General features: G+C 46.7%; 1 protein-coding gene across 1 annotated transcript in view; it reads left to right on the forward strand.

The window, feature by feature from the left end:
- Nucleotides 1-17546, forward strand: part of RPH3A (rabphilin 3A) — an 889811-nt gene that overhangs the window by 800453 nt on the left and 71812 nt on the right. The window contains exons 14-15 of the mRNA XM_085633027.1: nt 5556-5665; nt 10354-10480. Coding sequence (XP_085489153.1) covers nt 5556-5665; nt 10354-10480 — 237 coding nt within the window. The remainder of the gene's footprint in view (nt 1-5555; nt 5666-10353; nt 10481-17546) is intronic.

A 17546-nucleotide genomic window follows, 5' to 3' on the forward strand; every position in this document is an offset into this window, starting at 1 on the left:
TAGTGGTGTTGAAGATGGTCTTAGACATGAATGGCCCTGGAAGATGTGCATGCCGGTGGCTCTGGCTTAGCATAGTGTCTAACCACTAGCCCTTTGGTCCAGAGGGCACGGTCCTAGGAGGAGGCATTTTGGCTCCTAGGGTCATCCCCAAAGGAAGATCTACTTTGTTCCTGCTATACATTCCAGGGTTTGAGAGGTCAAGGCCTAGCTGGGCTCCCCAGTACCCATCCCACATAAATGCCTCACCCAGTGGCTTCTTTGAGGTGGTCTACTTCCTGGATAATTCCTGGCCTTGTATACACATGTGACGTGACTTCAGGCACACCTACTTAGCACATCCTGCTTTTCTGACCAGAGTGACTTTGGTTTGCTTTCTCCCATGTAATCTAACTATGGTTCACAGAGGCGTAACACAGGCCCCCGCAGCCCCCGTGGTGCGGGGGTCCCCAAGCTCCAAGGGGCCCCCTCGCCACTGTACTCTGGCCGGAGAGTTCCTGATTGAGCCCGGCAGGGGCCCCTCTACGTACCGTGCAGGGAGGCCCCCTCACTTTTCGTTACGCCAGTGATGGTTCATGGAGGGATCTAAAAAAGCATGTTCCTAAAAATAAAAATAAAAAAAAACAGTGCACCTATTGTAATCACTCTCAGTATACCCTGTGATCACACTTCAATTACCTGCTATGGAAGACAGTCCCATATCAGCAACAAGGAATAACAGACACAAGTGAACCTTATGGACTTGTTGGGACACATGGGCTAGTAGATACATTGTTGACTGGACCCACAAGAACTTGGCTCTAATCACGTCTTCTCCAGTTTGCTATGCTGTGTGGTCCTGGGAAAATTACTTCTCCCTGTGCCCCTACTCCTACTTTAAAAAATATTGTGAGTGGTAATAAAAACATGTATGCAGTTATAAAGCTCTGTTTAAGTAGCTTAACATTTACATTCTCCTCTTAAAAAGGTTACATTTTAATATTATCTCCTAACAGTAAACCAAGGTAAGGCCCAACTGGGCATGATAGACACTCAGAAAATGGTACTTCAACGTACATGCACATTGTGTTTTGTTGCAGTATGTGGCTGTGGATGGAGGAACTGCTTGCTTAGATTAAAGGAAATGTGTCTCAATACTAGTACAGTAGCATGACCAAGGTTGTTATGTGGCCACACACAAGCCAAATAATCGTTATTAATATCAATAGGGTCGGTGTTAGAAACGGGGGTCTCTAGTTGGCAGAGATATGCACCTTGTCCAAGTAGGGACCCTTGCTTCTAGTCATGATAAGGGAGTTACACACTTTAGATAACCCCTGCTCACCCCCTTGGTAGCTTGGTACAAGCAGACACACTTATCCCAAAGGCAATGTGTGAAGTATTTGCACCCAGACACACAGTAACACAGTGAAAACACTACAAATGGACACCACACCAGTTTAGAAAAAGAAAGTATCTATATCTAAACCAAGCAAGACCAAAACGAAAAAAATCCAATATACGCAATTCAAAATATGACTTTAAAAAAGTTTCACGCAATTCTGTCCATAGACATCTATGGATGCGTGTTTTACATAATGTATATGTGTCAAAATTCACAGGGCCAAACAGCCGCAGAGAAGGGAAGCATAAAAAAACACAGCAATGAGTCAGTTCCTGAGTCCTGGGGAGGCGATGTAACAGTTCTGCTGCACGCAGGAGAAGTGATGCGTCAAATCCGGACTCTAGGGAAAAGTGATGCATCGATTCCAAGACGGTGCTGGTCTGCAGGGGATGCGTCGGAAACTTGCCGCACAGGTGCGATGTGTGGAAATCGTGACGTGCTGGAGGTCGAGGCGGCGGCAAACAGGCGCTGCATTGATTTCTTTAGCAGTGGTCCTCCGATGTGTCGAATCTTTCAGCTGCACAACAGAGCCTGCGTTGGAGTCAGTGCGGTGATCTCGGACTTCGGAGGTCGGTGCAAGGGACTCAGAGTGCAGTGTATTTTTCAGCCGCTTACAGGCGCTGTGTTGATTCCTCGGCCACACAGCGGTGGAACGTGGAAATTTCCCGCTCAGTAGTGCTGTGTCAGAAAAACAGGTGCTGGAAAGGTGATGCATCTATTTTCTTGGTTTCTTTATATTTTTTCAGCTACTAGCAACAGGAACAACCTCCAGAGGCCCAGGACTGGAACAGGCACCTCCTGGCAGGTCAGACCTCCCAACAGTGGAGTTCAAGGAAGCTGGTGGTGAAGTCTTTGTGTCCCTGAGACTTCAGAACAGGAGGCAAGCACACACAGACTTGGAGATTCTTCACCAGCAGGTTCACAGCAAAGTTCCAGTCATTGTCCTCTCCTTCATAGAAGCAGCAACTGCAGGCCTACCCAGCAAAGCAGCACACAGCAAAGGGGCAGTACTCCTCCTTACAGCTCTTCAGCTCTTCTTCCCTGGCAGAGGTTCCTTGTGATTCCAGAAGTAATCTAAAGTCCTGGTGTTTAAGGTTCAATACTTATACCTCATTTTCTCATTGTTCTCTTTGTTTCAGAGTCTCGGAGCTCAGTACAAACTAGTTCTGTCCTCCCTGGGCCAGCTCGACCACAGGGGGTGGAGACAGCATTGTGCAAAGGAGACACAGCCTATTCTGGATCTAGTAAAACTCCTCCCACCACTCAATATGGAAACCAGCTCTATTCAGCCTAGCGATGAGTCACCCAGGCAATGCAGGACACACTTCAACCAGGTCTTGCTACTCCAAAACCAGACAGTGAATACACAAACAGGCATAGGCACACAGAATGGTAAAGCAAGAAAATTCCCACTTTCTAAACAGGGTCAAGACTGATTTGCATATGGCTGGGTCCAAACTGGCTGGCATTTTCAAACACACAATTCAAAAACCACCTTTACTAAAAGGTGTGTGAGTAAATTTTGATTTCAGAACCTAAACTCCATTGCTCTATCTTTTCCCAATGTAAACTTACACTTGTAAGATATAATAAGGCAGCTCCCATGTTAACCTGTGGGACAGACAGCTTGTCAATAGTGTAAAAAGAAATACACAGAATTTCGGTATCAGGGCATGTAACGCACACCAGGACATGTCCTACCTTTCAAATACAATGCACCATTCCTATGGGGGTACCTTGTGCCTACCTTAGGGGTACCTTACATATCAGAAAAGAGAAGGTTAAGGCACGGTAATTGGGTGCACTTGCAAGGTCGACATGGCAGTTTAAAACTGCACGTGCAGACACTACAGTGGCAAGTCTCAGACACATTTATAGGGCTACTCATGTGGGTGGCACAACCGGTGCTGCAGGCCCACTAGTAGCATTTGATTTACAGGCCCGGGCACACTCTTGCACCTTACTAGGGACTTACCAATAAATCAAATATGGCAATCATAGATAACCAATCATAATCACAATGTACACAGAGAGAATATGCACTTTAGCACTGATCAGCAGTGGTAAAATGCCAACAAAAACAGGGTCAGAAAAATAGGAGGTAAAAGGCAAAAAGCTTGGGGATAAACGTGCAAAAAGGGCCAGGTCTAACGGCCGGACTGGCCTATAGGGCAATCTGGCAGTGCCCAATGGTCTGGTCTGACAGGTCAGTATGTGGTCTATTTTTTCGCTGGTTGTTAGCCAGTTTTTTGACTGGTTGTAGGCCAGTTTTATGGTCTTGCGGGCCTATTTTTACTGATGATATCCATTTTAAAACAAACATTGCATGCAGCAAGCTCCAACCCAGGCAGTCTTCCATACCTTGCGAAACACAAATACAGCTTGTCTATACAACTTCAAAATGGCCCTAGTTTGCAAACATGGGCCACTTTTTTAGCTATCTGGTTCGCTAATGGGTCCACTTTTATTTTGGTGCCTGGGCCTATTTTGTGCACCAGTCTGGCACACTGCATGTGTACTAGTGTGCCTCTTTCATTGAAGTTACCATGCCAATGAATAAAGCAAAATAAATACTTCTATGATGTATAAATCTAAGTAGCATCTTCTATGAATCCTACATGGCTGCAGGGGTGTCCATGGAGCCCTGAACCTTGAAGGCTGTGTTTCTTACAGAATGTAGTGAAGGTAACCTTTTTATCTCTCACAAAATTGAATTCTGTTTCTTGGCTGGAGGGTTAGACAGGTCAGGGCCAGCCAATTTCTTTTGTTTTTATGGCCAATTATCCTCACCCAGGCTTGTGTCTTGTACTAAGACCGATAGGTGGAAGGAGACAGAAGGAGACAGAAAATAAAGACTCAAAGAAAAATCAATACTGACAAATGGTTCAGAGCAATGAGCATCCATTGGCCGTACAAGTGGAGGATCAGAGCCCTGAGCAATGCAAGCCAAAAGCATTCAAAAAGGAAGGACGCAGGAGAGCCCGTGTAGTGAGGCTACCAGATATTCTGTGCATTATCAAGTGGACTTTTTATGCCAAAGTTGCCCCTACCACGTTTGTATCATCATGGGCACTGAGTCTGGAGCCTCACAAGTGCCCCCTCTGGCAAGCACATGGAAGTCGGCATTGATAAAGTACAGGGCCGGGCTAGCTGAAGCGCGGACCACTGTTTTCCCGGTGGGCCGGAATGGTGGGGCGATTCTAGAGCGGTGGGGGCCGTTTTTGTTGGAATATCGGCCCCCTGTAACAAAAGCAGCAACAGTGTCCTCCCCTTGGCCCCCCCCTGTTCCCCCCCCACCTGTCCAACTTAAGTGCCAGGGCTGGTTTGCATGTTCAGTCCGGCCGCGATGAAGTATGCCACCTAATGGTGGGTGAGGGTTTTCGTCTTAACAGAATAATACTTCTGGAGCCATTGAAATAGAGTTGCCATCAGTTTGTCACTGGTGTATTCAGACTTCGCGTATCTTGTGTACTTTAAGATCTTTCAAGTAAACAGGCTTCAAATTGTTCATGTCTAGACGCACGGTCATGATCGTCTAGTGGTGTTGGATTGGTTGAAATAAATGGACTATCCTAATGCATTTTAGGAGATGTAGTCTGAATGAGCTTCTATTGAAATAATTGCATTTATACATCTTTTACCAATGTTTGTAACAGAAAGGCCCAGGACTGGAAGCATGGAGTCCAGGCCAGGTGGAGTGAGGGGGCAACCCTAGATCCATGCCCAGCCTCAGAGCGCTGGTGCCAAGTTTATGAGATATACAGAAAAAAACACCTTCCTTGTCTCACATTAAATTTCAATTCTCCATTGATAATGTCATCTTGGAGAGCAGGAGCTTTGGGAAAGTGCTTCATTTATACTTTTTGTGCTCATTCAAGAAAACTGGCTTTAATGCACTGTGGCAGTAAAACATTATCTCCGCTTCTCCTGGTTTGTTGATTTGCACATACATGTGCAAAACCAGAAAAACACCAAAGGACCAAACAGACCTTGCAAATAATGAAAAATTACTGTGATGGTCTCAGCATTTCTCAACCAGCTAGAGTAGCTCAAAGGGCCATTTATTTGAACTATGATTAGTGTAATGCAGAAGAAAGAAAAATGCTCAGGTGAGCTACCTGCAAAGAGAGATCTGGTTAAAGTTATGTCCTGTACATGTCTTTTTTTTCTACAGGCAAACAAACTGCGCACTAAAACCCTACGGAACACGCGGAACCCCATATGGAATGAGTCACTTGTGTATCATGGCATCACAGAGGAAGACATGACGAGGAAGACGTTGAGGTAAGTGAACAGCTCCTGCCCCACATGCACTTATTCTCTATATAGGAAAACGAGTGGGGACGGGACACCATACTCTCCCCCAGTTTTCTTCTATTAGTTTAGTTGTTGGGCAACAGACACTCTGCATTAAGTGAGTAATGGGCAGTTTTGAGCCCGGAGTGCAGGGAAGCAGGGAGGGGGGTAGTTGAATGGGGCTGTTGCATTGTTTGTTTATGTTAAATCGACAAGGTACTGTGGATTTATTGAGATGCTTGACTGGGAACACGTAGATACTGAAGAGTATGCAATGGGAAAAAAGTATTAAATTGATGACCGGGAATGCAAATGGGCTGGGGGACAAAGTCAAACGATGTGTAATACTGCAACATATTAAGAGACACGCCCCAGATGTGGTATTGCTCCAGGAAATGCATTTGGTAGGTAACACTTGCAAGGCCCTCAACAGAATGGGATATAAGCTGGTAGCACACTCGGGCTTCACCACGGGCTCTAGGGGTTCGGGTATATTGCTGAAGAACTCCTTTCCAATGTGGTAGCTTCAACATGGACTGACACATGGGGTAGATACATAGGAATCACGGGACAATGGGAAGGGCAGACACTGAACCTGATGTCAGTATGTGTCCCTCCCGGTCTACAGGGGCTGGCATTTAAAGATCTGGGCTAGATACCACTATCAATCCCTGATGGCCTCCTGATAGTGGAAGGTGATTTTAACTCTGTGGTTTCGGGCACGCTGGATCGTCACCCACCCCGAGACATGGGTCCCTCGAGCTGGTGGTTACCAGATTTTTTGGAGACCCTGGGACTGGTAGATGTCTGGCGGTCTTTCCACCCTGACAGGATCCATCACACCTTTCATTCAGGGGCACACCATAGCCTATCACGACTCGATTACCTGCTGATACCGGCGTCCCAAATTACTCAGGTTCAGGAAGTTAGACACATGGCGAGGGGCATTTCAGATCACTCCCCGGTATGGGCCCAGTTTGTTATTGGTCAACGAAGGGTGGGTGGGGTTGCCCCCATTAACCCCGGCACCTTCGTAACCCTGAGATCCGGAAAGAGTTGCACAAAGCAATGAAGCTCTATTTCCAGGAAAATGAGGGGTCAGTACACTGCCACCAGACAATGTGGGAAGCGTTTAAAACTGTAATACGGGAGAAGGCACTCTCCCAGATAGCCGGAGTGCGGAAAGAAAAATTGAAAGATGTAGTTGCAGCTGAGGATGAAATCCTCCAGTTGGAGGAAGATCTTGATGGGGAGATAACGCCGGACAGACTTCATGTTTTACAACTCAAAAGGACAGTTACAAGGCAATAGTGACGGAAAGGGCCAAAGCTATGGGAAGGTAGACACTGGGTTGAGTATACAATATGGGGGACAAAGTGGGGAAATGAATTGCATGGCTAGATAGAAAAGAACTAGCGAGTAGACTGGTGCCTGAGTTGATCGATAAGGCGGGCCAATCGGTCACCGATCCACAGGCAATAGCAAACGCATTCGCGACACATTACAGCGAGATATACCACTCACAGACAACATACACGGTGAAAGATAATCAACAGCTGCTCAGAGACATTACCCTCCTGACCCTTTCTGCTGATGACTTAGACTTGCTGGAAAGTGAACTCACTAATGACGAGATAGCCCAGGCAATATGAAGTCTACGATCAGGGAAAGTTTTAGGCCCGAATGGCTTGTCAATCGAGCTCTACAAACTTCGACCAGATAAACTGACCCCGTACATGCGAGCGATGTATGAGGAGAGCAGGGAACGAGGAGTTCTTCCAAGGGATCAGAGAATCGCGCTACTGGTCACAATACACAAGGAGGGCAATCCAAAAACAGACTGTACCTCTTATAGGCCAATTTCTTTGCTGAATGCAGATCCCAAGAAATTACCTAAACTCCTCGCCAACCGTTTAGTCAAAGTAATCGGCAGACTGGTTCACCCAGACCAGGGTGCATGGGGTAATGGGAAGGGCAGCCACTATCCAAGAAGCGACAATAATTGTATCCCTTGATGCCAAAATGGTGTTCAATACGATCGAATGGCCGTATCTTTTAGCGGTCCTCGCGAAAATGGGTTTTGGGCCTCACTTTACCCAATGGATTAAGCGGCTCTATTCGGAGCCCCTAGCCCAAGTGGTCGTCAATAACAAAAAGTCAGAAATATTCAAACTGAGAAGAGGGACTCGCCAGGGCTGCCCACACTCCCCCCTTCTGTTCGTGCTAGCGCTGGAACCACTGGCCTCATGGATTCGCAGGGATCCAGTGATACGAGGACTAAGATGGGCGGAAAACTGGGAGGACCGCATTTCACTGTATGCTGACGATATCTTTCTTTTTCTGGCCTCCCCTAAGGCATCGCTCATAAGGGTACTAGATATATTCACAGCCTTCTAAAGATACTACAGCTATCCGATCCACTGGAACAAATCTATAATATACATCCTCAAGGGACCCCCGCCTAATCTTCCAAGAGGGTGCCCGGTTCAGGTCACGATGGTAGGCTTCAAGTACTTGGGCATCTTCATCACAGCAGACCGCACACGCTGCTTTGAGAGTAACCTCCTTCAAAGGTTGAAATGGGACACGGTGAACTGGAAGGTGCTCCCGATTTCGCTGCTAGGCAGGGCATCTCTTTTTAAGATGATGTCCTTACCCCGGTTTTTGTATGTGTTGCAGAATTCCCCTGATTGCGTTCCTGCCAGCTATTTTAGGGAAATTGAAAGCTTGCAAAGAAACTTACTGTGGAATGGGAAACCCCGTATAGCTCTCAACAAACTTCATCTCAGCTGGTATGATGGGGGAATTGGCCTCCCCGACCTTAAAAAATATTATTGGGCAGCGCACTTGGCCACCATCAGTCATGGTACCTATCGCCGGATAGATGACCCAGGCTATGCTATGGATCGGTGGATGTTGCCAGGTGGCAATTACAACAGAGCACTCTATTCCAAATGCGGACCATCTTCTCTTACGGGGCTGACCAAGCACTCAGTGCAAGTCTGGCACGCTGCCAATAGAATCTTGGGATGGGAACACAAGTTAATGCTGGCGGCCCCCTGATAAATGAGACCTCATAGGTATCTCTAGGATCTTATGGGTTAAGGGAGAAATCAAATTGTTTGCCATCCTGCAACAAGAATATGATCTGGCTGCCACAGAACATTTCAGATATATGCAGATTCATCATGCACCACGATCCATACTACAGAAGGAGGTCACTCCTCCGGAATCCTCGCCTCTCGAGGATAGATTGTTGGACGGCTACCTGCCGTCAAAGGCCATTTCCTTGACATACAAAAAACTGATCAATCACACCGGCGACCCACCCCGGGACACACAAGAGAAATGGGAAAGAGATGATATAGTAATAGACGATGAAGAGTGGGTAGAGGCGACGGCATCCCCACGGGAAGTGGCTATCTCAGTTAGGCTCAGGCTTGTCCAATTGAAGATACTACACAGAGTATACATAACAGGACCATGCCTAGTGAAAATGGGGGCAGCAGAGGGCGGAACCTGTAGGAGACACTGTGGAATTGTAGGAACCTTCATGCACATATTGTAGGAGTGCAAACACATCCAACTGTACTGGAGTAGCATACACAAGACTATTAGTGAAGTTCTCTCACTCACTCTCCGCCCCAAAGCCAAGAGATGTCTCCTGAATGTGTGAGAGCCCCCAGATCTGAATGATAGGTGCATCACATGGGTAACACTAGGTCTTATGGTAGCAAAGAGAAATATTGCACAATTATGGGGGGCCACGCACGCACACACCAAAAATAGAGACCTGGAAAAGGGACATGGACTGGTGCATGTTTAGGGAAAAGATGGTGTATGTAGCATGAGGGTGCCCACATAAATGGTCACATATCTGGAACAATTGGAATATATATCGAGGAGAAATCTGCACCCCCCGAACATAACCGCTCATAATGACCCACCGTCACCATAAATGTTGTTACAACCAATAAGCAAGTACTCATGCATAGATTTGAAGGAAACAGTAAGGAACTACGTATTGGTCTGAACTGTGATGTACCTTATGATGTCGATTTATTATTTGTTTAATAAAAAGAAATATAAAAAAAAAAATATAGGAAAATGATTCATAGAAGTGGGACATGCACTGCAGTACTTTTTCATTAACACAGTGGCCATGAGCGAACATGTGCATTTTACGTCTGAAAAACAAGATCATCGAAAAAAAGGAGGAGTAAGGCAAACCGCTTGGGGGAAGACCACCCTAAGGCTGGCAGTTCTAAAAGTAACTCATCAGCCACATTTAGCGGAGGTTTCAGTTACATTCAGTCACAGTAACAGCAGGTAGCTGCTTTGTGCAAAGTAGTAAAGATACAATATCAAGTGGTGGAAGTAGCTGAGATGGTCTAGGAGGGAGTAGAGATGTAGTAGAACACACATTATGTAATTGAGGTACAAGAACAACTACAATAAGTATGCACATTCATCAAACAGATAGTTGAGGAGAGACACATAAGGACGCCATATTGAGATGGTTCAAAGAGCACCTTAACATATGTATAGGTGGGAACTTCTGTCGAAGGCTGGAAGCTTACGTTTCTCAGTAGATAGCCCAGGTCTAGCCATTTTCATGGTAGAATACCATAGGAACTATCATTGCTTGTAATACTTGTTTATGTTATACATTTTAGGATTTCAGTATGTGATGAAGACAAGTTTGGTCACAATGAATTCATTGGCGAGACAAGATTTTCCCTGAAAAAACTTAAACCGAATGTAAAGAAGAACTTTAGCGTTTGCCTGGAGAGAGTGGTGCCGGTGAGTCTGCCATTGCCTTTGCCGACATTATATATTGCTGTGTTCCATGTAGTTTAAAGCCATTCACAGCCAATGTGGACATCAACATGTTTTTCATGAACATAAATTGAACATATGTGTACACATGCAGTGGTTTATTTCTAAAGAAGTGAATAGTCAAATGGTAGAACATCGTGAGTTGTTAATCTCAGTATGTTAGGCCATGAGGCCATATACTGCCTGTATAGTTTTTTATGGGATTGTGATACAACTTTGGACAACAGCAAACAAATTGAAATATACCTCACATTAATCACTTATTACATAGAGAATAATTTGCCCTCATTTGTACTCCGGTCTCTCCTCATTTGCCTGCCGCTCGCTTTATTTCCTTATTGTTGCTTGGTCCGATTGTGCCTGCGTATTACTCTGTGTTCTGCCCTTTGATTGTGCCTTCATATTTACAGCCACTCCGCTCCTGACTCAGAGCCCTTCACGAGCCGGGTTCGTGCCGGCAGCCAGTCCCTGCCCCTCAGGTCTCTCCTCATTCTCCTGCTGCTCGCTCTATTTCCTGATTGTTGCTTGGTCTGATTGTGCCTGCGTATTACTCTGTGTTCTTCCCTTTGATTGTGCCTTCATATTAAGTCTCTTAGTCCTCTACTGATTGTATTTGTATTATTTTGTTGGTTCCTCGCTGTATTTTGGACCCTTCTTCCCCCCGCTGCTGCCCCTGCAGCAACGCACCCCGACACAGCCCCGCTCCTGCCTCCCTACCCTGGTCACGCCCCCCTCCCCTACTTAATGGCCACCGCTGCCGGGGAGCGCGTGTGAAGCCTTGACCTCTGGCCCAGGCCATCACTCTCCCTGGCAGCTCCACCTTTACAGCCACTCCGCTCCTGACTCAGAGCCCTTCACGAGCCGGGTTTGCGCCGGCAGCCAGTCCCTGCGCCTCAGGTCTCTCCTCATTTGCATGCTGCTTGCTCTATTTCTTCATTGTTGCTTGGTTTGATTGTGCCTGCATATTACTCTCTCTCCTTTGATCGTGCCTTCATATTAAGTCTTGTAGTCCTCGACAACCTCGCCAACTTTGGACTGAAACAGCTGGTCAACACGCACACTCACAGAGCTGGACACACCCTTGATCCCATCTTCGCGGGAGGTACAAATGTCTGTTTCAGCCACACCACCCAGCCCCTCTGGATGGACCACCACTGCTTCAATTTCACCTTCAACACCTCCATTGCACCCAAACCCGCCCCGCACCTGCCACGAAGGAACTCGAGCAATGTCACAGAGGACCACCTCAACACCACCCTCCTCCAAGACCGCCCCAGCATCACTACCAACACCAACTCCGCTGCCACAGAACTTCAGCGTTGGATCTCCCACTCTGCCGACAAGCTCGCACCCCTCCGCCACCTCGCCCAAAAACGCCCTCTAAAGGCTGCCTGGTACACCACGGAACTGCAAGAGGCCAGACGCTCCTGCAGACACCTAGAGAAAACCTGGCTAAACCAGAAAACCTCCAAACGGACCTTCATAAGAGACAAAGTCCAGACCAACGCAACAAACGCCAAGGAACTGTTCAACGTCATACAGCAGTTCGCAAAACCCCCAGCGAAGCCACGGAAGTCACACCTTCCCAGGAACTCTGTGACAAGCTCAGTGCCTACTTCCACCTGAAGATCAAGGTCCTCTACGACAACTTCAGCGAACAGACGCCTAACACCACCCCCCCCCCCCCCCCCCAACAACATCGATAAGCCAACCATCAGGACCTGGTACCCCGCTACCGTCGAACACATCACTGCGACCATGAGGAAAACCCACTCAGGGCCCCCATGGACCCCTGCCCACCACACATATTCCACAGGGCCGCCATTGCACCCAAACTAGGATGGACCGTCCACTCCTCCTTCTTGTCCGGCATCTTCCCAGACGACTGGGTTAAACAGACAGGTTAAACCCCTCCTCAAGAAACCAACAGCCGACCCTACAGACCTGAAAAACTACCGACCCATCTTTCTCCTCCCCTTCACGGCCAAAGTCACCAAGAGAATCGTAAACGCCCAGCTGACTACCTTCATCGAAGAGAACTCAATCCTAGACACCCCCCAGTCCGGATTCTGCCACAACCACAGCACTGAGACCGCCCTCCTTGCCGTCACCGACGACATCCACATGCTACTTGACCAGAGACACGCTGCGGTCCTCATCCTTCTAGACCTCTCCGCAGCCTTTGACACCGTCTCACATCGCACTCTCGCAACCAGACTTCACAATGCAGGGATACAAGTAGCCGCCCTCAACTAGTTCCAATCCTTTCTCTCCGGCAGAACCCAGAGGATCAGACTCTCTCCCTTCCTCTCCGAACCCACCGATACCTACTGCAGAGTACCCCAAGGATCATGGCTCAGCCCCACGCTCTTCAACATCTACATGGCCCCCCTTGCCACCATCATCAGACAGCATGGGCTCAACATCGTATCCTACGCCGACGACACCCAGCTAATCCTCTCACTCACGAAGAATCCCGAAGACACCAGACTCTGCTTCCAGAAAGGAATGAAGGACATAGCAGCCTGGATGAAAGACAGCTGTTTGAAACTCAACTCAGAGAAGACCGAGGTCCTCATCCTCGGACCCTGCACCTCTGCCTGGGAGAACACGTTGTGGCCTTTCGCCCTCGGGAACCCACCCACCCCTACAGACCACGCACGAAACCTCAGCATCATCCTTGACTCCTCCCTCTCCATGAACTGCCACATCAACGCTGTCGCTTCCACTAGCTTCAACTGCCTGCGCATCCTCCACAAGACCTTCAAATGGATCCCCTCCGACTGCAGAAGGACCGTCACCCACACGCTCATAACCAGCAGACTAGACTACTGCAATGCCCTATATGCCAGAATCATTAGGACTCTCCCTACACAGACTCCAGATAATCCAGAATGCCGCAGCCAGACTCGTCCTCGAGACACCACATCACAAACATATGACCCAACACCTACGAGACCTCCACTGGCTCCCCGTCGAAAATAGAATCACCTTCAAGCTCCTCACCCACGCCTACAAATCCCTCAACAACATCGAACTCAAATACCTCAAGGAGAGAGTTTCCTTCCACATACCCGAGAGGAACCTCCGTTCTGCCGACCTCGCCATGGCAGAGGTTCCCCACATCCACAGGAACAGAACAGGGGGAGAGCCTTCTCCTACATTGCGGCCAAGACCTGGAACGAGCTCCCGGTGAACATCAGACGTGCCCCGACCCTGCACTCATTCAGGAGGGACCTCAAGATCTGGCTCTTCGACTGATCCGGAGCTCGCCCCCCCTCAGCACCTTGAGACCGTCACAGGTGAGTAGCGCACATTATAAACCCCCTGATTGATTGATTGATTGATTGATTGATTGTTAGGGACTACAAGGCCAATTTGTGCTTTTTTTTTGCTCTTAGCCATTGCTTTTTTAATATTGATGAGGGCTCAGCAGTTTCTCTAATAATTATTCTTTTACAAATCTATGGCAAAACAAGCATTGACAAAGTCAAAAGGCCTGCAATCAACACAAGCCATATTGGCTTTCTGCTAGATCTTCCAATAGTACTTATGCGTCAGAGTACATGCATGCCGGGATCTAAGAAGGGCCTACTAAGACACTGGGTTCCTAGGGAGCAGTGCACTTGAGAGGCCCACCATCTGGCTGTGCCGGAGTTGAAGCACACCAGAGGATCGGAGTGGCCAGGCAACTGGAAGGGCATTAGAATGGGTACTGCAAGGAGGGGTTCCTGGAATGATAGAATCAAAGGAATTCCATTAACGGTGGTGCCTTAGTAGAATACTTCTTGTAGTCGTTTTTGCCGAATTATTATTTTTTTTTTTTCATGCCCCCTTTGGGTAAAAGAGTAACACAGAATTGTCTATACTACCAGCTCCACCCTTGGTTTACAGTTTATTTATCCAACAAAAGTAGACGCTAGAGAGGGAATCTGTACCAAGGGCGCCCTCAGCTCAAACGGATAAATTACAATAAAGACCTTGGTGGAAAAAACACACACTTTATTTCTCATGTAGGGGGCCCCAATCACTTTGATTTTCTTGTTTGTAGGGATTTCTGTCCTATTACTCTTCCAGAGACAACCCCTATGTGTGTTCTAATTCAAATCAGGCCGGTGCCCAGTGAACATTGCATTAATCCACCTATAGATTGTGTGAAAAAATATATAGTGCCTCACATAAGCAACCAACCAGGAGCTATTTTGCTGTTTCTCACCAATTTGCTCACTTTATCATCATTGGCAGTTTTCCTATAAATGATGGAAGAACCAACACCCAGACACAATCAAAAGAATGTTGTGTGTGTGTGTGTGTGTGTGTGTGCGTGTATATGTCTCTATCAGGTGTGTTGTACATCTTGTGACCTCGCTAGGTCCTCATAAAGGAAGGAGAATATTCTTCCTGCCAAAAAGGATTAAAAGTAAGTTGTGTGGCATTTAGAAACCGTCTTTATTTTCATGTCCACATTCATGATTAAAGACAACCAACCATGTTTAGACCATTTTAATATGAAAGGCCGACATTTTTCATTGCCACCCCAAACTTATTGCCAACGTCATCAGTGCATGAGGACCAATGATCCCCCATACATGCACCGGACCTGTAATACAAAGGGAGATAAAAAGGTAGACAAACAGGATAAACATATAAATGTGAGTCACATTCTGTGTTGATGCATTTGCACGCCCGTGCTTGTGCGGCCTCCCTTAAATGGGCTTTGAATCTATGTAAATATCGCCGCTTGTGTGTGCATGTCAACGTGAGAGCAGGCAAGAAAAGCATTATTTTAAAAATATTCAAAGACACCTGTCTCTGTGTGCACACACAAAGACAGCCATTTATTGTTGGGGGGGGGGGGGGTGGGTTTGATAAAGATTTACAAAATATTAAAAAGCAGGCATTGCCAAAGTCAATAGGTTGGCAATCAATACCAGCCTCAATAATGATTTCTGTGCTTGTTTTAAATGTAGTCGAGTTAACTGTGGAAACTTGAAATAAGGCTTCTTTATTGTGAAGAGGATGTCCGGCTGAGATAGAGATGGCAGTTGGATGGTTGCAGCCAGAGGCGCAACTAGAGCCAAATTTTGGGGGGGGGGGGGGGGGGGGGGCTAAGAAAAAATTTCGGGGGGGGGGGGGCTGAATCTTTAACCAATAGGCAGAGTGGAGCTGCAGGGGCTCTTAGAAGGGGTGAAACAACAGCGAGGCCTCATTAACATGCAGATGGTCTTTTAAAGACCTGTGGCTGTGTGTCTGCCCGGGAAGCTGTCTCATCCCGGCCTGCCACACACGACGGGGGGGGGGGGGGCTGAAGCCCTTTGAGTCGAATGGGTGTTGCGCGCCTTGTTGCAGCTTGGTATGTAGTGCGTTCTGTGTAGTAAAACAAGTGCATTGCAGGACAGAGCTTGTGCCCTAATGAGCAGTCACAGGCTGAGCGAGAACTAGGCGGCACAGGAACCTCTGGCGGGGCATGTGTTGCACCTGTGCACGTTAGTGCACTTAGCAGAGGTGTTTTAAATGCATTATGCATAGCATCAGACCATAGGCTTATTCTGTACTCGAGAAGTGCCTACACATTGGTTTTCTTTTCCTTTGTCTCATTTAACCTGTTAAGCTTCTGGGGCAGAGGCGGGCAAGAGCTTGTCATTCCAGTTATGTTTAAGTGCCATCCTGTTATGTCAAGTGCCCAAACCCCATCTGGACTCTCACTGTTCTGGGCAATAAAGTCATTTCAGCGTGCTCTTTTCTTTTAGAGCAGTGTTAATTTCAGCCCAGTACAAATGGGTACTTGCATCTGCAGCTGAAAGGCCATCCCCTCGACCCACACTGGACTGTTTAACCCCACATTGTCTCAAGACAATAAAAGTTAATAAATCACACATCTAATTTTGCTGTGCTTTGCACAAGCTGCCAGTCGGCTCAGTGATGTGATGCCATCAGCTAGGCAGCTGACATGTTCCACTCGAGGGAATGTAGTTTTTCTCTTTATGCCCTCACTATGGGAATCAAAAACTAAACATGACGTATTGTTGAGTAAGAAGTCAACTGGTTGAAGGTGTATCGCATCATATAGTCCTCTTTGGCAACTATGTTTTAGAATTTTACATAGTGGTTTAGTCCTTTTCGTAAAGTCAGCTTGCTTCCTATGCTTTGTAAGGGTTCACTCTTTCATTTGCATTCTACATTAAAATAAACGTTGACAATGGCAATTGTTTCTCCTTTGTGTAGTAAAAAGGTGCTTAAGATTCATCAATACTCAACATTCTACAACACATTTTTCATTATATGTTCTATTGTATGTGCTTTTTGAGTAAATGATGGACTTACACTGCACCAGGATATAACCATCTTTACTGGGGTCCTTCAATGGTTCCCTCACTTTCACGCTCCAACAGTGCCCCTCATCTCTCCATAGCCCCTCTCTCACATGTATTTCATTTGTTTTATAGTGCCTCTTAGACCAGATTATGGTGTTGGAACACTATACATCGAGCATACATAGAGACAATGAATAATTCATGTGTAAGCCAGTGTATAGAAAATGTTACATAAGACAAAGGGCACTACGAGGTGTAGGCATTTTTTAAGAGTCCTTGGGATGGAGAATCATAGACTCAGGATTGAAAGGATTCAAAACGTAACACAGTGGTATGGGTACATTTACTAATAAGAATTTATTTCTACCCAAACAAACCCTTTTTAGTAACATTAGGATAATGAAACACTTGGAAAAACATACCTTTCTAACCTATAACATACAGTTTTCATGCAGTTCATAGCTCACTGTGATAGATTGCTATTGTAATTTATGAATTTCACAGTAACAAAAGGATCTCTGTGACAAAAGCAGTAACACACAGAGCTATGCATATAAAATACCCTTATGTGATCTGTGTGGTATGAATATAGGCCTTTTTTCTCATGCGTTTACAACGCATGCCATAACAACGCGGTCGTTTCAACGACCACGTTGTTATTTCGCATACCGTTACAACGCAAGTCGGAACCACGACTTGCTTTTAGGGGGCGCTGG

This window comes from Triturus cristatus, chromosome 11 (genome assembly GCF_964204655.1).
Source record: "Triturus cristatus chromosome 11, aTriCri1.1, whole genome shotgun sequence".
Taxonomy (NCBI): domain Eukaryota; kingdom Metazoa; phylum Chordata; class Amphibia; order Caudata; family Salamandridae; genus Triturus; species Triturus cristatus.